This window comes from Crassostrea angulata, chromosome 7, assembly GCF_025612915.1.
Source record: "Crassostrea angulata isolate pt1a10 chromosome 7, ASM2561291v2, whole genome shotgun sequence".
Taxonomy (NCBI): Eukaryota; Metazoa; Mollusca; class Bivalvia; order Ostreida; family Ostreidae; genus Magallana; species Magallana angulata.
In genome coordinates, this window is record NC_069117.1 from 47356742 (window position 1) to 47371804 (window position 15063).

General features: G+C 35.5%; 1 protein-coding gene across 5 annotated transcripts in view; it reads left to right on the forward strand.

The window, feature by feature from the left end:
• Positions 1-12823, forward strand: part of LOC128192081 (protocadherin beta-15-like) — a 34462-nt gene extending 21639 nt beyond the window's left edge. For 3 of the 5 annotated variants that reach the window (XM_052864523.1, XM_052864521.1, XM_052864519.1), the window contains exons 2-5: positions 5617-8323; positions 11055-11153; positions 11608-11731; positions 11895-12823. In XM_052864523.1, coding sequence (XP_052720483.1) covers positions 5705-8323; positions 11055-11153; positions 11608-11731; positions 11895-12313 — 3261 coding nt within the window. In that variant the 5' untranslated portion in view covers positions 5617-5704 and the 3' untranslated portion in view covers positions 12314-12823. Of the gene's footprint in view, positions 1-3708; positions 4188-5616; positions 8324-8530; positions 8560-11054; positions 11154-11607; positions 11732-11894 lie in introns of those variants that run through there. The other 2 variants (XM_052864520.1, XR_008244499.1) reach the window with 2 other exon arrangements.
• The last annotated feature ends 2240 nt before the right edge of the window (positions 12824-15063 follow it).

Genomic DNA, 15063 nt, shown 5'->3' on the forward strand with positions numbered 1-15063 from the left:
CTCCCCATTGTCGAGTGATCACAGAAGCGTTTTTTGTGACCCTCGATCATCATCAGTCACCAAGCTTCTGGAGTAAGGCTGATTACACTTTTGGTTATGGCTCTCTGTGAAAGCTCTAAACCCTCTGTACATTTGTCATCCTAGTTACAAAAAAGAAATGCCTCATATTCTAACCACACACAAAAAATCAGTACCGGTAATATGGTGTTAGCTATAATTGGATTTTGTTAAAAATATACTGGTATGTAAAATTAATGTGGTGGGTTTTTTTATTTGCCAGTGTATCTGGTATTATATGAAATAAAATTCGATATTTTTGTAATATGAAACTTGATTATAGAATATTTTTCAATCTGTCTCTAGTTTAATCTTGATCAGAATAGAACATTTACCTAGGTTATGAACACACCGGATTAAACGTAAACTCATAATGACACTTCAACAGACCAATATTTAATTAATTCTTTGGAAATCAAATTGAGGTGGCTTAGATAGCATGTTGTATTAACAAGTCATGTCTTAGCACCTCCAGCAATTGTGTGGACCTAGCCTAATGATAAGGATATTTATACAAAATATTACATGAATCTACTAGAAAATACAGAAATCACAATTTTGTCACCCTGTTGTATGGGGGCCAGATAAAAGCCATTGAGCCAGGACAACTTAATTCTATTTGATAGAGTCGGGCATAGATGAATTGCTAGGTAGGGGTGCCAGATTTTACCTGTAATTTTTAATCACACCTACACGTCTATATTAGAGGGCCTATGTGTCTAAATGGCCACTCTGATGAGGTGATAATCTCCCTTTGTTGTGTTGGATAACCCTTTTGTACACTGTAAAGACCCTTGATCATCGGTCCACAGGTATATGATCTGAGTGAGAGTTGGGTTGATACATTCAGTTTCTGGGGAACCTGTTACAAGTGTTGTCTAGTGCCAGGACTGTTTGTTTTTTCCTGGTGAGTCTGATATACTGAATTGACTTCAAAGTAAAGAGGTAGAATTTTTGTTATTTGTTTTGTATACGATACAGCATTGTTATTGACAATGATCAAATTCAGAGATACTGTTGTAATATTGATGATATTCTATACTTATAACATGTGCTGGATATACCGATACATATTCCTAATGCTTTGTCAATAACAATTAATTCCCATATATGTACTTAAATAGCCATGTTCTCAAAAGTTATATATAATTTTAAAAAATATGATTTGAGGATTTCCATTGGTTCGTCATTTCATTTGATGAAGGGGTTCAGATGCTATTGCTGTTCAAATTGATTTTCAGTTGCTATGGTTAGTTTGATGATTGCAGTGAACAAAATATCTGCATTTGGGAAAAATTAAGTTCCATCTGCATCATACTCCTCCTATTTATTGCATAGTTTGATTAGAATTATGTAACATATTTTTGCTGGGAGAGCTATTAGGAGTAATTGTGCCATTTTGTCCCTGATTCTCCCATTGTCTCCTTATTAACGGTTGCGCAGACCATACAATCTGTGAGTGGAGGCAGCGTGATTCATGTTAGCACTACCAGCAGCTCCATTAAGTCAGCAGGTCCAATGACAGAATAATGCAGTATATGGGCCTCCGAAACATTTCAACCTTTCAAAAATTTGTTTGTTTCATATTAATTCTTAATGAATTTTAGTGCACCATTTACTCATTTTGATTCCTTTTTTTTTCTTTTTTTCTTTTTTTTTTTTTTTGGGGGGGGGGGGGGGGGGGGGGGTTACAAGGAAGTGGAAAGAGGGTGAATTTTTTAAAATTACAACTTTTTGAGGGAGGGGGTGGCAAGGAAAGGGGGGGATATAATGCGGTAATTAATATTGATTTAGAACCCAGGTAGAACAGTGCCGTTGTTGACCTATTAAACAGGTTGTTTGGGCAGGTGATTCAGACATATGTCACATAAACGCGGACGTTTGTCTATAGGATATACCTATTTCATCAGCAAACATCCCATTATCTGGCTGTCTGATCCCCAAAAACCAACGCCAGGCAGCTCTTTCATGTTTTTACTGTAATTAGACATATCTGATAAGCACTGGTCATCTCTGATCGTTCTCTAACAGATGATGAGGCAGCTTAAGATAAAGATATAGTATGTGGCGGTGTCAAATAGGAGTAAAGATACTTAATTTGGAAGCCACTTTTGTGGGGGATCCATGCTAGTATTTGCTCAGTGATGCAATTTGTCAACACCTTACCACTGCATGCAAAATGATTGCATTTGTGCATGTCGTTGCCCGGAATAATTTTGTTTTTTGTCGTTGCAATGATTGATATTTTCTATTTGAATCGTAGACCTCAGAAAATGATAGATGTAAATGCAGCAGAATGTTATGCCGCTTGCATATGGTGGCCTCTTTAATTTTTTATTCTTATATAGTCTTGATCACAGGACGGAGTATCGCATGTTTATTTGAAGTATAATGGAGTTTATTTCATGCCCTGCTAAGCCCCCTATCTATTTCATTTTATGCTTGCAAGTTTTTGAATTAATTCTGCATTAATTTAAGATTATACCTGGCCGCTCTCTATCACATCTCCCGTAACTCACCTGCGTTATGACAAAATATTTGATTTCCCTGTTTAATACAGAGTCTTAATTTTCTCCTTGCAATGCCTTAGCAGACCTAAATAGGATGTGTCATGTTTGATAAGAAAGCTTATTTTGAGAGAAAATTTTTATAGTTTTAATAAATGCAATCAGTGCTTTTTATTGCTATAATTAAGATAAAAAAGAACTATGTGAAGCTTTTGAGATTGTGCTGGACTGTTTTTCAGGCCCTGTAGGTTTATTACAAACAAGAAACAAGTTTGTCACAGGTACTTAACAAAAGCCTGGCCCGACATTTTTATGTCTGGACATTTGATAACTTTTGCACAACCCATGCAGATCGACACTTGAAACAAATTAACACAATCTATACCCCAAGTAATTAAAGATCCTTATGTATGTAAATAATTAATATCAGTAGATGGGGGGTGCTGATAAATTTTGGGGGAATAGATCTAGAGATAAGCTGGGAGATAGAGAGATTGAAGGAATAATTAGGTGATGATAGAGAGATAGACATGTTGATTGCTGGTTTGTTCACAGCTGATGCCATGTTGAGCTGTCAGTCCTATAACTGTTGGCATCCATTGGTGTGAACACAGACTGGACCTAATCATATGTCACCCTCATTTACATGTAGGCTACCAACAATCTTGTAAGAATGGTACTGTTATAAATTATAGTTAATAGTTTAAAAATTCTAATTTTAGTTACATATCTATTTAGATAATTATTTATGTAAGACCATGAGATTAAAATACATATTCTAGCTGCATTTTAGTTTTAAAAAAATTAAAATTATAAATATTTTCTTTTAATTAGAATAATCTTTTAATATTATAAATAAAAATTACTGAAATAATTGAAGATTTTAATGAATTCACAACATGAAGATATAATTTCTAAAAAAAAAATTCATTTTTATGGTTATAAACTCTTTTATTTGAAAATCGAATATTCGAAAAACATAATGACAATCATCCCTAAAAAAGCTGGCTACCGTAATCTTGATCAGGTTAAGCTGTTGATTTTATGATGATATCTCCCCCAATTTTATTAAGGAGGTCACAAACATCCATGTGTATCACAACTTTACTGACATCCCGACAAGCGTTGTCTGTGACAGAGTAGGCAGTCCTTAGTCACTCAGCCGCGACGCTGCGAGCAGCCCAGCTTTATTGAGAGTCAGTGCGACAGTGTTGTGGAATGGTCAGGAATACAGGGTTCCTTTTTCGGATGTGTCAACTCTTTAGTGTAATAGGGGAAATATTTAAGTTGTCTTAACGGCTTAAGCGGGTATATTTGTCGGAGAGATTATCGTCATCCTTGACTGGGAGGATGGACAATGGACACATCATTACTTTCATGCCCTAATGTAACTTAAGAATTTCCAAATGGAGAAGAAATTGAAAATTCAGTGTTGACATACAAGAGGAAGCATGAGGTTTTAAAAGTGTCTGCAGTGTTGACTGAGAAAGGAGCTAAGCTGTAGATAAATAAAGCCTGATTTGCGGACAATAATATAAACATCAGGCGCACACACACTGACCTAGCATAGCGAGTTGTGATTCAGTACGGGACTTTTTAATTTATTTTCTATATTACAACAAGGTGAGAAATGGTTTATTTCAGGTTTTTAATTTAGGTATCAAAATATTAGAATATTGTGATTTCATTGAGATACCCAGTATTTGAAATATCAATTTAAAATATCTCTTGAAAATAATTTTTTTATTGCCACCGGAAATTTAAATTTTATGCTGATTAGGAGTTATAAACAAAACAAACTAGAAAAAATTATATAAATATTGAAGAATTCTTTTTTTTTTATTAAATTATCAAAACTGCAAATATGACTGTTAAAAGGTTCAGAGCTATCAAGAAAATCTTCTTAATTGCCTGAAAATTTATTTTTCTAAAAGGTGTTGATTTATGTTGATAAGTGGTTAGATTTTTTTATGGGCATGTTTGATCAGAAGTTGTCAAATTTTATTGGCCTTTTATGATGTTTTTACATTGACAAGATGAAACATATCCAGATAGAAATGATTTTGAGTGATAAGACTCATTGAAATAATCCAATACCAAAATTTAATAATTTTCTGTCCAGGTTAAAAACAAAGGCAATTTTATTCTTCATATAAAGGGGGACTAAATTTATAACATGAAGAAATATTGCTTTTGTGTCAGGGTGTTTTCTGAATGAAAGTGTAATTTACAATGGGTAAATATTGACTTCAAAAGAAATGCAGCAGCATAAAACACGAGTAACTATACAACTGTTGTACAGTTGGAAGAGGTTTTCTTCACTTTGGGTGAAGACAGGGGGTGTGTTTTCTATATTCTGCTGAAATATCAGGTGGCAAGGTGCAATTGAGTCTTTTGAAGTGTTGAATGCATTTCTAATCAAGTAACTTCTTGTAAATTTGGAACTTTATATATTTACTCATTTAAACGAGTTGTCTCCGGAATGAAAGTGACATTTAAAGACTTGAAATGAGAGGCAGTGAATTTATTTCTATTTTTGAGACCACAGATCTTTATCATTAATTCTCTTTTAAAACTTAAGAAGATTTTTTAAAATGATATGACCATTTCTTTTTGTATGTCAAATTAGCAAGCAGACTTTTAAGGATCTAGTATTGGTATGATAAATTCTAATTTTCTTCATATACTCATTATAATTTAGAGAAGAATATTTTTTTGAAATATTGAAATTGCCGTGATCAAGTCACCAATTTCAAAACTAAATTTAAAGAAATTTGGATTATTTTTTCCTTTCTGTTAAAGGAAATTCTAGTTAAAATATTTACATGTTTAGATTTACATATATAGAAAAATGCTAAATTTTTTCAATATAAGCCCTGTTGCTAACAGGTGTTGCTAGACCTTCAGAAACTTCACAGGAAGCTGGATAATTCTACTTTTATTTCTATCTCTGCGACAGTCTTTTCTTGCTGTCAGGATTTTATAACTTAATCTAGATTTATGAAACATAAATGCATTAATGGTTTTAATTTGTTTCTCTTTTATTGCTCAGGTATCACTATAAAGAAACCCCTGGAAACCCAGCGGGACTGAAATGACCAAGGAGCCCCAACCTTTGTGAAGGATAAACACATTCCACTATGGCAGCTTTCTTCCTACTGTGTGCTTTATCCATTTTCGAGACTTCTTTATCAGAATTTGTTGCTGATTTTTCTATAAATGAACAAGGACCCCCAGGACAACTGATTGGGAATATTGCAACGAAAAGTAATTTTCTTCAGAAGGCAAACCACTCATCAGTCATTTATACATATCTAGATAAAAATAATGCCTATGCTGGTCTATTCAGCATCACCGAGTCCAATGGGGATTTGACAACAACTACAACCATTGACCGAGAGAATATTCAATGTAAAGATCCACAGTGTATTTTAACATTTGATGTGGCTGCAAACTTTGGTGATTTTGATGTCATAACAGTAAACGTTCATGTCATAGACATTAACGACAATGCACCACAATTTCCAAAATCTTTAATTACAATCAACATTTCGGAAACTTCTAGTGTTGGCCATCTTGTTCAACTCCCATCAGCCGTGGATTTGGATACAGGGGAGAATAATGGAGTTCAAAATTATGAAATATTCCCAGCCAACGTAACCTTTGGCCTTCAGACAAAGAAGAAACTGGATGGAAGTTTTGACGTAAAATTAGTGTTGCTTGAGAATCTTGACAGGGAGAAAAAAGCTTTTTATACGTGTAAGATTTTCGCAAAAGATGGAGGTGTAGAACAGAACATCGGCACATTGCAAGTTGATATAAATGTTTTGGACGATAATGACAATCCTCCTGTGTTTGGGGAGTCCATTTACAATAAGACTGTTCCTGAGAATACCCTGCCCGGTACCACCATTCTGAGAGTGACAGCCACTGATGCTGACAGTGGATTAAACGGAGAGCTGGAGTACCACATCAGCCAAGGAGCCTACAGCGATATATTCTCCATCAACAACCGAACTGGGGAAATTTTACTTCTGAAGAAATTAGTTTACGAACCAAATGAGATCTTTTCTTTCTTTGTGGAAGCAAGGGACAAAGGAGCGATTCCAAACTATGCTCAGGTCAAGGTTAACATACAGATTCAGGATGCTGGAAACAACCCACCAGTGGTCAAGGTCAATTTGGTGTCAGGGAGTGCCGGGAAAGTCCTGATTTCTGAACTGATTAATATTGACGCGTTCGTGGCTCACGTCAGTGTGGAAGACTCGGACACAGGAAAAAACGGAGAATATGTGTGCTCCATCTCCTCCTCCTTTTTTGACATCAAGCCTCTGCAAAGTAAGGGTTACAAAGTCGTGGTGAAAATACCTTTGGACAGAGAAAAAGCCAGTGAACACAACGTAACAGTTTCTTGTCATGACTTAGGAACACCCCCATTATATTCCTCCGTTAGTTTCATCGTACAAGTTGGGGATGAAAATGACAACAAACCTGTGTTTCTCCAGCCGACCTACTTTGCAAGCATAGAAGAGAATAACCCTGTTGGAGTAACTGTCACTAAGGTTTCGGCCACTGATAATGACATCGATTTGAATGCTCAGATTCAGTACGTTCTCCACAGCGATGCTGGGTCTTCGTTTAGTATCAATCGAATCACCGGAGTCATCAACGCCACTGGGGTACTAGACAGGGAGACCACTAGTGACTACTTATTCCGAGTCTTAGCAGTGGATGGTGGAAAGGAACCAAAAACCGGCACTGCCACAGTCATTGTCAATATAACAGACATCAACGATAACAAACCCAAGTTTTCAAAATCCCTTTTTACTTTTGAAGTGAGTGAGTTAAGCGACCCTTACACCCATGTTGGCAGGGTCACTGCACAGGACCCAGATTTGGGACAGAATGCCTATCTACAGTACTCCATGTCTTCACAAGACAGGAATGTTCCGTTTGAAGTCTCGCTCAATGGAACTGTGATTACCAGGGCTGAACTGGACAGAGAGTACATGGGTCAGTACAATTTCATGGTGTATGTTAGGGACAGTGGAAACCCCTCTCTGAACAGTTCTGCCTATGTTACGGTATATGTCATGGATGCAAATGATAATGCACCCAGAATATTGTTTCCCAACAAAATGAACAACACGGTGTCCTCCACTGTGACCTCTTTACCGATAACCAAGATCATAGCAGAAGACAAAGATGATGGCATCAACAGGCAACTCACCTACTTCATACAGACCGGAAACGACAAAAACATGTTCAACTTGCACTCGCAGACTGGAGAATTGTTCCTGAACCGTAACTACCAGTTCACGACCGATCAGTCCGTCAGCTTAATCATCTGTGTGCAAGACGGTGGGCTTCCAGTGAAATCAGCATGTACCCAACTTAATGTTGAGGTGTCCATTAATAATGCCACTATTGCTGATGAGAAACCTGAAACAGACAATAAGTATATTTACATTTCTATTGGTGTCATCATCTTTACTCTCATCATCTCCGCTGGCATCGTGGTTGTTATTCTGGTCATCAGGAAGAAAGACAGTGAGCGCAAGAATAACAAGTCTAGTCCTGGTCCCCTTGGGGTTCCCATGCAGAATGGGTACGCTCCCACTGGAACCTCTACCCTCCCCAATTCTCACCCAGAGGCAGAGTACATGGAGAGGAAGAAGGTGACGCTCAACGCGGGAACCAATAGAGAGGGAAGTCTGGGCAGCTCCAGCCATAACTACAGCTCCAACATCTCACAAAATGTAAGTACACATGTACTGACAAACACTGCAGTTAGTTTTAAATACATCTCGTATTATTTAATTCCATTTTTAAGGAGACACAAACATATTTCAAAACATTAATCAACAAAAATTTGAATTTTTTTTAAAAATTAAGAGATGGCTATCGACATTAAATGTGTATCAGGTCATAGATAAGCATGTTTCTTTTTTTTATTTCTTTGCAAGCATACATTGGAAAACCCGATTGCAAACAGGTTAATAAAAACTTTCTTTTAACAATTCTATTTCGGTAAAAATCCATGTGGACTTGTTAATGACCGTGATTTGAAATTCTAATGCAATTAGGAAAAAACCTGATCCAAAATCATCAGGCTGAGTCATTTAAGATTCTGTAGGGAAAATACAAACCCAAATAAAACACACATTAGTGTTACATGACCAATGGTTAATGAAATTCGGTAAGAGTTGACATTTTAACCTAAGATCACAATTCCGTGCCCCCTTCATAACGCAAGCAGTGTCTTATGAGATAAACTACACTGGGAGGGAGATATCTGTAATATTATTTTATGTATTTTAGTCAAAAGTCAGGTGTCTAAGATTGCATGCCCGTACAATGGTAGGGTTTTGTGTGTATCTGGGATACCGATCTCAGAAAAACGTATCGTGCATGTCACTCCCCAAGAATCTGGTTAATAAAGGCCACAAACAGGAGAAAAATATGTTAGATGTCAGAAATGGTGTCATAATGGACCCTTAACTCTCCAGAACGAGATAAATGGGCTGACCTTGGGCTACTTGTCGCAATATCTTTTTTAAATAACTGTGTCTTTTTGCATTACTCTTGATAATAAATTATCTGGGGTCCACAGTGGACAATGCCCCAATTTGTTTTTCCATATATGGCTATTATAGATACTTTTCGTAAAGGATATGAATCATAGAGGCTGGATTGTTTCTGAAAGGGCAGGATCATTATTTTCCATTAGAAATTGCATAATTTTTTGTGGTTAGCCGTGGTTTTTTATGCATTATTGCTCCCATTTAAAAGATATCACCATAACTGGAATAATGGCTGCTCTTTGTAGACACAGCATTTTAGATAAATAGGGTCATCCTATTTGGAAGAGGTGAAGGGATTACAATAGGACGTTTTCATTGGTTCCTTGATAATCCAAATGGTTTACGGCATCAATCTTTTTTAATCATCCCCTAATCTTCTTATTATTATGAAATTAGCCCAACCTTCGGGAATCAGGATTTTTTTCAAAAAAAGAATATTGAATCTTATCTTTGAATTTGAAATAATCCTGCAGACTAAACATGGGCATTTTTATTTTTTCCAATTTGATAAAAAAAGAAGAAGATGTCTTCTGGCCTAGAGGCAGTGAGTGGCAATGGTTTTGTGGGTGTATCACTGTATGGGATCAGAATTGCTGATTGGGTTAGTGTCTCTATAGGGGGCACTGATGCAAACTTATTGGAGAGTGCAGTGCAGATCATGCATTTATTTTGATAAATCAGTGCTTATAAATGAATTAATATCATCCCTTTCTGTGGAATTATTGCAGATAGGGGAAATAAGCTTGTGAATGGGTATAATAATTTAGTAAAATTGATATTTATTCCTTTAACTCAGATCTTTGGTCTTGAAAAAAATATATTCAGGATTTAGTTGATAAATTACTCTCTCTCTCTTTCTCTCTGTCTCTCTCCATACAATATTTTTAGAGTATAATCTCTTTACTTAGGTGGGTACTTTCCATTTATTGCTGTAAAAACAAAGATCATAAGTATTCCAAAAAAATCTACCAATAAGAAAACATTTCATATTTTAAAGTGTGTTTTTAAATTTTGTTCGAGCTTAACCTTTCTAACCTAGAGGTCTTCAAAGTCTGTCATAAAGAACCACATCTACCCGAGAAATAATCATGATATTATTGAATAGAAAAATAAATCACTTTGTTTATCAAACTTGACAAATATTTTCTTTGGGACCTTATTGAAATTGTCCAGGATATGTAATTATTTGAGCAATAGATTTGCAGAGTTTTCTTTAGGGTTTAAACTTGTTTAAGGATGTAGTCATATATTTGAACAGAGCAAACTTGCATGGGGAACAAGTCCAAAACCAACAGCTATCAATTTCACCTTTTTACAAAAGCCACTGACAAATTAAAACCCAAGACCTGCTGTATGGTTTCTTAAAATGGTAGCCTGATTTTTATTTCAATGGAGAAAATATCAAGTGACATGAAAACTAGATTGTTTGCAATTAAAATGGCTTGAATCTGATCATTATCTTTTTATGCAGACAGTATTTTTCTTATGATATATAATGAATTAAATTTTTTTCTTATCAAACGGTAAATATATCCCCCTAATTTTTGAAGAATAGTTTAGACCTTAGGTCCTTGAATTTATTCTTCCTTTAATTATTATGTGCAATTGAACTTGATAGACTGCTATTTCACCAAAGAATCATCTATTCTATAGTGTATGAATAGCATTATCAAAATGGATTTCCTGTCTTGACAATAAATATTTAGATTTGTGAGAATTAAGTGGTACATGCATGTACAAACTTTTTTAAGAATATTTGAACTTGATATAAAAATAATTGAGTCAGAAAAATGGTTAATAAATAACTTAATATTATCTTCAATACCTTAATCATCTATTTTTACTCTATTTTTTTTTTTTTTTTGCTGATGTTCGTTTATTTATTCATTCATTTGTTTTGTTCCAGAATTTATATGACAAGCCCCCATCTTATTCCTCCCTGAGACCAGATTCTAACATGGAAGCCATGAAACTTCAACAAATTCTCCTGAAAAAAGACAACCAGGTTTGTTCACACCTTTTTTTTTATAAAACGGGATCGAAATCATACAAAACATTTTAGAACAGTTATCCATGATGGAAGCCTCCATATGAATATATGATGTCATCATTCTTCTGCCATAAACCCTGCTGTAACAACGGCTTTGTCTCTACAGCTGTTACAATGCTTCCTGCAGATAAACTTTTACGGGGACAAAAACGAACCTTCTAAATTACTGCGATCAATAATTCAGTTGTACAGAATCCTAAGTGCATTCTATATTTGATTGACAGTAAAATATCATATTCGTAAATTGTCATATCTCTGAATAGGCCTAAACAACCGATACATATATTGTCTAGATCTAACAGAGTTCAAATCAATAGAACTCACAATGTAGTGTCCATTTCTATTATATGAGTGATAACTGATCGTGATGTACTCGATTTAGTAGTTATTTATTTAATTCTATCTTTAGGTTTCTACTAACGGGAGAGCCCACCCTTGTGACAGTAATAGCGACACGTCAGGGGAAACAATCCCGTCAGACAGCGGGCGAGGGGGCAGTGAGGATGATAATCCAAGTACTGCACATACAGCAGGTAAATAACCAGAAAGCAAAAAAGTTCATAGGAGTTTACAATCAGCAATGAAATGTTAATACAGCTGACAAGAATACAAACCTATTTACGAAATAGATTTTAAAACACAATTGTTGGATGAAACAATATTTTTATATTGATTTCTGTTCTCTTTCTATTTCAGATGATTCCAGATCATTTGATTTCTACCACAGCCAATCAATGTCTCCTTCTTCATTTATTTCATCACTGCCCAGAAAGGACAGTAAACCCCCCAGACCTCCCCCTTGCCACATTCCCAGCAGCAGTGATAAAAGACACTCAGCTGTTCCATTTCATAGTGCTCATAACATGCCATATTCCCCCATCTCATACTCTTCACATAATGACTCGGACCAGTGGGACTTCGTGAAGTCCCCCTACAACTCAAGTGTTCACAAAGACTATTTCAATCTTGTTGGCGGTGGCAGCCTTATTAGCACCAACAAGTCGCGGGAGGATGATGACGATGCCGCTACAACCACATCGGGCAGCTACACCATTAACCCAGAGGACCTGGATGATGATCTTAACTACCGATGCTCTAATGACTTCATCGTGTAGTGATGTCATTTTGTGTGTGTGTGACTGTGCTTTACAAGTTCACGTACTACAATTCACCATATTGTACTGAGTACCAGAGATCGTAGTCAAGACTTCGTATATGCAGACCTGCCAAAAAATTATCTAAATATGAGTGTATTCAGATGATGCAGGAACAATTTTTTTTAATGCCAGTATTAAACGATCAAGACACAAAACTAGAGCTGATCATAAGAAATCTACAAAGCTGGTGTAGCTTTAATCTGTGATGCATAATTTCATTCCATTATTGAACTGCTTTGCTCATTTTCTCCGAATTTCATTTCTGGATTTTTGAAAGCTTTGTGTTTTATTGGACCATTCCAGGACCGCAGTGTTAAAGCTTTATCATTGTAAAAGCTTTATTGGAGGCAACAACTTTGTTGTTTTATTAGTTATATGCCAAGTTACAATTTATGCTCATTATTTTACATGTTATTATATATTAAACCTTAATAAAAAACAAAAAACAGATATGAACAAAATAATGTATTTTGCTTGGTTTGTGTTCGTTTTAAGGAGGAAAATCAAAACATACAAGTAGTTGCTGCTGAAATTGTTGTTTAACCTATGAGTAATTGGAGCATCTTATGCCAGAATCCTCAAACACCTTAAAGAGTGAAGGAGTACTACGGATCACAAAGACCAGTGGTCAATATATAAAGCTTTAAATCGGGCAAATTCATCCATATAATATTTCAAAGAAAATCTCAAGATACATTTGCTATCAATGCTTGCTTATTGAGCTTCGGTATGTCAACAAGGTGCAAATTCAGTGCATACTCAGAGGTTGTGAAAGGTGTGATTCAGCGCCAGGTAAGACACCTTGTTCTGCAATTAAAAACTTCAACTCTGGGAGCGCTATGTCTTTGTGATCGGTGTGAATTGATAGTTTCACTCTCTGTTGAGTATGTACTCGAGCTGTATCGAGTTAGGATGAAAGCGAGGGGTTTTTACGTGAAAGGTGTCCCCTGTCTTCCCGCTAATCAGTCTCTTACAATGGCGCTATATGGTAAGTGTGTGTCTACACACAGAGTGTCAACATTATTTTTGATCCTTGAGTTCTTTGCATTAATTTGTAACAATGATCGGGATCAATTCTTCAGTAATAGGGACACAAAGGAAGCAATATTTAAAGATTCCAAATAACGGGGGGTTTTACCGGTGCACAATACAGCGAGATGTAAATAATGTGTCAACGCTAATGGGGGCGTGGTTTTGCGTTGTTGCGATTAACGCGTAAATGAGATTAATAAGAAAGAAAGTTCCTGTATTTTGTGTAACTTTAGCGCGCTATTGTCATACAATATTTAACGCCTTTAATTCTTTGCGGTTTATTTGTGAATCTTTTTCAACAATTCGCCGCGTGGATACAATATACAGTTGAATTTACTTTTAAATTTATTTATTTTTTAGCTGAGGCCTTCAATTTATTTTTTGAATAAAACATCTGCGCTGATATTTTAAGGAGGTATATTATTGTTATCTGTTTAGATATTGCTGAAATATAATTCTTGTTCTAAAAAATGTCAGTGGATGCGTCCAAATTTTGCACACTTTTTTGCACAAATTTATTGCCTCTTATTTCTCTGGTTTCCTATTATACAATTTTCTGAAAAAAAACATTTAGTGGTGGGAGATAGCTAAAAAACCTGAATAAATAATAAAAAAAAAATAGATAAACTCGTTGAAGACCGTGATGCAGCAAAATAAATAAGAGATTTAAGAGTTAGTCTTAGATTTCATCGGATTATTACAAAAGAGTTCCCAATAGTACGTGTAATAGAGGGCAAACAGGCACCGTCAGATTAAACTGCTTTTCTCCTTCGATTTTCTTTCATATTTTTGTTATTTAAAATCAAGAAATTTGAATATGACACTATAAACAGATTTTATTTTCTCCCGCGAGGCTGATTTCGGTGGTCCCGGGGAAATGGGCTGTAAACTGATACTGTAGGTCTATCAGGACCGATTGTTTACTGTTATGGCTCGGGAAACAGACAATGAATTATGATGAAGATGGCGCCCATATAAGACGCGCATCTTGCACACAAAGAGAGTCCCAATACAAACAAAGTTTATATTTGATTAATGGCGCAAAAAGAATAACATACTCTACTTGTTTGTCTCCTGGTCGCCGTAAAATGAATCGGGACAACAAAATATAAGAGCGTGTCGTGGTTTGAGCCAGAGGTTTCTTGCAGAGACCGCACTACTTCTTACTAAATTACATTACATCACATAAATTTATATTTTATGATATACATATTGTTTTAATGAAACATACAGTTTGTAACTTTATAATAATCTGATTTTCTGCCTGTTTTATTTTTTCTTAGGCGTAGGTTAATGACAATTGCAAGTAACAAAAACTGGTCATTGTCATACCATTTAGTCTTATTCGACGGAATATTTTTTCTGACACAAATTCAATTTAATTTAATTTTAATTAATTCAAACAGTTTATTTTAATGAGATGCGCGTAGTGTACCTTTAATAGTTGTTTACACCTTGGTCTACGAGCACACACCCTTGTACTCAATGCAGTGCTTTGACATCGAATCGTATCCTGTCTGAGAACTTGATATTACCCAGCACTCCTATATATTCGATAGCTTACAACACAAAGGATCGGTTACGTCTTTAAAACTGTAAATCAAACTTAGATATTAGGTCCAAGTTTATATTTTTTTGGGGTGTTGTTTAACATTACGAATGTAGCAACAACAGAA